The sequence below is a fragment of the Zophobas morio genome, unplaced genomic scaffold (genome assembly GCF_036711695.1).
Source record: "Zophobas morio isolate AGI-343-1 ecotype UQ-CSIRO unplaced genomic scaffold, CSIRO_AGI_Zmor_V1 ptg000016l, whole genome shotgun sequence".
In the NCBI taxonomy this organism is placed as follows: Eukaryota; Metazoa; Arthropoda; class Insecta; order Coleoptera; family Tenebrionidae; genus Zophobas; species Zophobas morio.
In genome coordinates, this window is record NW_026972121.1 from 2,820,422 (window position 1) to 2,827,476 (window position 7,055).

General features: G+C 36.3%; 1 protein-coding gene across 1 annotated transcript; it reads left to right on the forward strand.

Annotated features, from left to right (window-relative positions):
• Positions 1-3,760: 3,760 nt before the first annotated feature.
• Positions 3,761-5,665, forward strand: LOC135129762 (ionotropic receptor 21a-like). The gene has a single exon (XM_064057011.1). The coding sequence runs from the start codon at positions 3,761-3,763 to the stop codon at positions 5,663-5,665; it is 1,905 nt and encodes a 634-aa protein (XP_063913081.1).
• The last annotated feature ends 1,390 nt before the right edge of the window (positions 5,666-7,055 follow it).

Below are 7,055 nucleotides of genomic sequence, written 5' to 3' on the forward strand. Positions count from 1 at the left end.
TCTTCTATCCTTCGATCCACGGTTTCCTCGATCCTTCGATTCTTCGATTGTTTATTCCTTAGATGCTTTGATCCTTTGATCGGTTGATTCTTTGATTTTTTCATCATTTGATCCTTTGATCCTTTGAGCCTTTGGTCCTTTGATCCTTTGATCCTTTGATTATTTGATCCTTCGATCCTTTGATCCTTTGATGCTTTGATCCTTTGGTCTTTCGATCCTTTGATCCTTTGATACTTTAATCCTTTGATCCTTTGAAGCTTTGATCCTCTGATCCTTTAATCCTTTATTCCTTAGATCTACAGATCCTTAAATCCTTAGACGCTTAGATCCTTAGATTCTTAGATCCTTAGACCCTTAGATCCTTTGATCCTTTGATTATTTGATCATTTGATCCTTTATTCTTTAGATCTTTAGATCCTCAGATGTTTAGACCCTTAGCTCCTTAGACCCTTAGATCCTTAGATCCTTATATATATTTAAATCCTTAGATCCTTAGATCTTTAAATCCTTAGATCCTTAGATCCTTAGATCCATAGATTCTCAGAGCATTAGAGCATTTGGTCCGTAGATTCTTAGATCCATAGACCCTTTGATCATTAGATTCATATCTCCTTCGATCCATGGTTCCCTCGATCCTTCGATCCTTCGATCCTTTGATATCCTTAGATACTTAGATCCTTCGAACCTTCGTTATTTCGATCCTTCGATCCTTGGATTCTTAAATTCTTTTCTTAGAAGCTTTGATCCTTTGATCAGTTGATTCTTTGATCCTTTCATCCTTTGATTCTTTAATCGTATGATCCTTTCATCCTTTGATCCTTTTATTTTTTTATCCTTTGATTCTTTGATCTTTTAAATTTTGATCCTTATATCCTTCGATCTTTTGATTTTGTAACTGTTCTACACTTCGAATCTTCGATCGCTCGATCATTGGATCCTTCGATCCTTTGATCCTTCGATCTTTCGATTTTTCGATATTTCGATCCTTCCATTCTTAGATTTTGATGTTTTTTTGATCCTTTGATCCTTTCATCCTTTGATCCTTTGCTCCTTCGATCCTTGGAACCTTGGATCCTTTGATCCTTTTATCCTTTGATTCTTTGATCCTTTGATTGTTCCTTTGAGACTTGGATCATTTGATCCTTTGATTCTTCGATCCTTTTATTCTTTGATCCTTTGAATCTTAGATTCTTTGATCCTTTACACCTTTGATTCTTTGATCCTCTAATCCTCCTATCTTTCTATCCTTCGATTCTTCTATCCTTCGATTTTTCAATCCTTGGATTCTTCGATTCTTCGATCCTTTCATCATTGATTCTTTGATCCTTTGATCATTTGAACCTTTGATACTTTGATCCTTTGATCCATTGATTTTTTGAATCTTTGATGCTTTAATCCTTTGATCATTTGAACCTTTGATATCCCTAAAACCTCAGATCCTTAGACCCTTAAATCCTTAGATCCTTAGATCCTTGTATCCTTAGATGCTTAGATCCTTAAATCCATAGATCCTGAGAGCATTAAATCATTTGATCCATAGATTCTTAGATCCGTAGACCCTTTGATCATTAGATTCTTCTATCCTTCGATCTTTCGATTCTTAGATTCTTTATTCCTTAGATGCTTTGATCCTTTGATCCTTTGATCGGTTGATTTTTTTATCCTTTCATCGTTTGATCCTTTGATCGTGTGATCCTTTCATCCTTTGATCCTTTTGCGTTTTTATCCATTGATTGTTTGATTTTTTAAACTTTTGATCCTTTGATCCTTTTATTCTTCTGTGCTTTTTTCCTTCGCTCCTGTGATCCTTCAATCCATCGATCCTTGGACCATTGAATCCTTAGGTCCTTTGGTCCTTTGATCCTTTTATCCTCTGATCCTTTGATCGTTTGAACCTTTGATTCTTTGATCCTCTGATCTTCCTATCCTTCTGTTCTTCGATCCTTCAGTCCTCCAATCCTTCGAATCTTACATCTTTTCATCCTTTAATCCTGTGATCCTTTTATCTTTTGAACCTTTGATGTTTTGATCCTTTGATCCTTAGGTTCTTTGATCCTATGATCTTATTGTTCTTTGATCCTTAGATCTTTCGATCCTTTGATTTTCAACCTTTCTACACTTCGAACCTTCGATCGCTCGATCATTCGATCCTTCGATCCTTCGATTCTTAGATTTTGATGTTTTTTTGATCCTTTGATCCTTTCATCCTTTCATCCTTTGATCCTATGATCCTTTTATCTTTTGAATCTTTAAACTTTTGATCCTTTGATTCTTTCATCATTTGATCGTTTGATCCTTCGATCCTTTGAACCTTGGACCCGTTGATCCTTTTATCCTTTGATTATTCCTTTGAAACTTGGATCTTTTGATCCTTTGATTCTTCGATCTTTGAATGCTTGGATCCTTCGATCCTTCGATCCTTTTGTCCTTTGGTCTTTGAACCTTAGATTCTTTGATCCTTTACACCGTTGATTCTTTGATCCTCTAATCCTCCTATCTTTCTATCAGTCGATTCTTTGATCCTTTGATCGTTTGATCATTTGATCCTTTGGTCCACTGATTTTTTTAATCTTTGACAAGCATCGAAGATTCAAAAATCCTTTGATTATTTGAACCTTTGATATCCTTAGATGCTTAGATCCTCAGATCCTTAGACCCTAAGATCCTTAGATCCTTAGATCCTTAGATCCTTTGATCCTTAGATCCTTCCGATCTTTCGATTCTACGATCCTTAGATCCTTCGATTCATAGATCCACGAATCCTTGGATATTTTTTCGATTTTGAAAAATAGAAAAATCCACAAATTTAAAAACTACAAAACGTAAGAATTGAAAAAACGAGAAATTGAAATTTGCGATTTTTCAATTTCCAATTTTTTTCAGTCTTTAACTTTTCCGATGTTTCGACTTTTGGGTTTTTGTCTTTCTCGTCCTCGATTTTTTGATTTTTCATTTTTTCATTTCTCCATTTTTCAATTATCCAAATTTTCAGTTTATAGAATTTTCACCTTTGCCATTGTACTCGGTTTTTTAATTTTTCCATTTCCCAACTTTTGGAATGTACACATTTTTGATTTCTTAATTTCCAGATATCTTACGTTTTTTTTTATTTTTAATTTTTTATTGTTCAGTTTCGATTTTTATACTTTGTATTTCTCAATTTTTCATTTTTTAGCTTTTGCGGTGTTTCAATTTCTGGATTTTTCGAATTATGTCTTTCTGATCCCGAATTTTTCAATTTTTCATTTTTTCATTTCTCTGTATTTCCATTTTTCAACGTTTCGATTCTTTACTGGATTTTTAATTTTTATAATTCCCAACTTTTCGATTATACATATTTTCGATGAAAAAATTTATTTAAAGCAAAGAATGAACAGGATAAAATGTCCTCTCAACACTTATAACAAGCTGAACTCACGTGTTTATCAAGAATGTATCGTAGAAATTAGTTTGATTTGATGAGTTTGTCTCTCCAAAGCAGAGGACTAAGATGATTAAAAATATCACTCCTTTAAAAAAAAACTACGTTGTGATAACAAAAAATATTTGAAGTATAACACAAAAACAAAACTCGACCTCTTCACCTTAAAACTGTTTTCACACAAAACGATTAAACTGAAACATGATTCACTCCATTTTATAGCAATTAACCTAATTGAAAATTTTATAAAAGCCATTATTCCACCACAAAGAAAACATTTTTATTGTTAGACCACGCCAAATTAAAACCGCTTCCACCATTAATCTCTCGCCGACCACAATGACACCAGCACAAATCCTCCTCCTAGCCCTAAGTATCCAACCCTCGCACCCCTTCTCACCCCAACTCTTCATCAACTCCACCCCACCCCTCTTACCATGCTTAACAAAAATCTCCGAAAAATTCCTCATCAAAAAAGAAAGCATCTGGTTGACCACCAACGAACAAAACACCACCGACCTCTTCGACAACCAATTCGTGAAAAAACTGATGCGCCGTGGTCACTCCATTTCCGTCAAAATGATGGACTTGAAAGAAACCCCCCAGAAAAATTTCTGGCAACACACCAAAAATTACATCATAGAAACATCAGACGTGGCAGATCTTGAAGCCACCCTCGAGAATTTTAAATATCTGCATTCGTGGAACTCCCAAGCGAGATTTTTCATCATCGCCAACCAAATCTACAACGAAACTGAGAGAGTTCTATCCGGAATGGTCGAAACGTTGTGGTTAGAAGGCGTCTACGACTTCATTTTAATAACGGCAGACCGGAACCAATCGCGACACGTCAACGTGTACACGTGGTACCCGTATCGATGTAGGCGTGGCTTTGATTATGCAAGGCTCAAGCTACTAGATGTGTGTTGTAATGGCAGTTTTACCAACAACTCGAACCTGTTTCCGCAGAAAATCCCCAAAGTTTTGACAGCGTGTGAGTTGAAGGTGGGGGCGGTAACGTGGCCGCCGTTCGTCATGAAACCGGTGGCAAGAGTGGACAATACAGACCAATACATAATCAAAGAAGGCGTGGAAATAAGACTAATCGAAACTATAGTTACCAAATTACGGATGAACGTGAGCTACATAATGTCTGAAAAGTCCCAAAACTGGGGACATTTGTTCGACAATGGTACCGGCACTGGTCTCATGGCACTCTTGCGCAACAAAAGAGTCGATCTGGGTATAGCTTCCATAACGCCGTCTTTGTCCAAAAGCAAGTTCTTCGAATTAAGTGACACTTATTTTTTCGAATCTTTTGCTTGGTGTGTACCTCACGCCCCCACTCAAGCTGGTTGGAAAAAAATTTTGGACGCGATAAGCTACCAATTGTGGATTGGGTACGTTCTGTCTTTCATAACCTTCGGTATCCTAATTTGGTTGCTAGGTAAAACCCGAAAAGAGGAAACTCTGTACAAAAAGTGTATATACTGTTTCCAAAATTCGTTCTCCATGGCACTTGGTGTATCCGTGCGACACCACCCGAAAACCCAAATTCTGCGCTGGATCACGTTCTTTTGGATCTTGTTCTCGCTGAATTTTGAAGTTTTGTACGAAACTAAGTTGATGAGTATTCTAACTAAACCAACCTATAGCACCCAGGTTAACTCCATTGATGACATTCTTGACAAAAACTACAAGATTTTGTTTCCGTTGAACATTTTCAACTACGTTGATAAGAATGCGTCGTTCGATGCCTCAGTTTTTGATCGTTCGGACGACTGTTTGGAGGTTAAGGATTGTCTGGCACGTGTGGCGTACCTTAAAGATAGCGCTCTTTGTTTATCTTCGTCTTACACTCACTACATTAAGGAGTCGTACGCTACTAGGGACAATATTCCTCTTATTTATTGTTTTAATAGTAAACTAGCGACTTATCCTGTCATTTTGTTGATGAAAAAAGGGTTTCCTCTAGCGCTTCGATTCAACAATATCATTTCGAGGTTAGTGGAAGGTGGGTTTATCGATCATTGGGCTGCTGATATTAACACCCAGAAGTGGAAAGAGGAAGAAATGCAAAAACTCAACACCACCACAAATACTGAGTTTTTGGATTTGGGAAAACTGCAAGGGGCTTTCATTGTTTTGTTGATTGGATTGGCGATTGCCACTACAGTGTTTGTTTTGGAAATTATTCACTTTTTGTTCTTTTTTTTAAAAGGTAAACATATTTTTATAGTGTAATTGTGTATAGAATAAAGTAGACAGTTTGCGACTCAGACCCTTGCAATGTTACGCCACTGGCCACAAATGTCAATTTAAATTCATGACATGACGTAAACACCACCTTACAAAACGTTATTTTATCAGTATTCAACATTATTGCGCATTTTCGTCCCTTCGTCTTTCGTTCTTTCGTCCTTTGATCCTTGGATCCTTGGCTCCTTGGTCCCTTGGTTCCTTTGATCTTTCGATTCATAGATTCTTAGATTCTTAGATCCTTGGAGCCCTAGATCCTTTGACTCTTGGATTCTTTGATTCTTTGATACTTCGATACTTTGATCCTTTCACCCTTTGATTTTTGATTCTCTGAAATCCTTTGATATCCTTTGAGATCCTTTAAGATCCCTGGATTTCTTGAATCTTAGATCCTTTAATTTTTTGATATCTTTTATATCCTTTGAGATACTTTGATCCTTTGATCCTTTGATTCTTTGACCTTTCATCCTTTCATCCTGTATTCCTTTCATACTGTCATCCTTTCATCCTTTCATCCTTACATCCTTTCATCTCTTCATCCTTCCATACTTTCATCCTTTCATTCTTTCATCATTTCGTCCTTTCGTCGTTTCATCCTTTCATCCATTCATCTTTTCATCCTTTCATTCTTTCATCTTTTCATCCTTTCATCCTTTCAACCTTTCATCCTTTCATCCTTTCATTCTTGCATCCTTTCATCCTTGCATCCTTTTATCCTTTCATCTTTTTGTTAGTGCGATAGATCCAAATTCTCCGGTTTATCTTTTTATCCTTTTATCCTTCTAGCCTTCTATCCTTCTATCCTTCTAGCTTTCTATCCTTCTATCCTTCTATCCTTTTATCATTTGATCCTTCTTTCCTTCTATCATTTTATCCTTTGATCCCTTGATTCTTTGGTCCTTAAATCCATAGATCCCTAGATACTTAGATTTTTAGATCATTCCATCCTTCGTTTCTTCGATCCTTAGATCATTCCATCCTTCGTTTCTTCGATCCTTAGATCCTTAGATCCTTCGATTTTTCGATCCGTGGATCCTTTATTCCTTAGATCTTTTGATCCTTTTCTCCATTGATCCTTTCATACTGTGATATCCTTTGAAATTTTTTGAGGTCCTTTGAGGTGCTTTGAGATCCACTGGATCCCTTGGGATACTTTGAGATCTTTTGAGATTCTTTAAAATCCTTTGAGACTATCTGAGATCCTTTGAAATCCTTTAAATCCTTTGGGATCCTTTGAGATCCCTTGATCTCCTGATTTCCTTCGATATTCTTTGACTCTTTGATACTCTATGAGATTTTCAGAGATCATTTGATCCTTTGATATACTTAGATCCTTAAATATTTAGTTTCATAGATTATTGTATCCATAGATCCT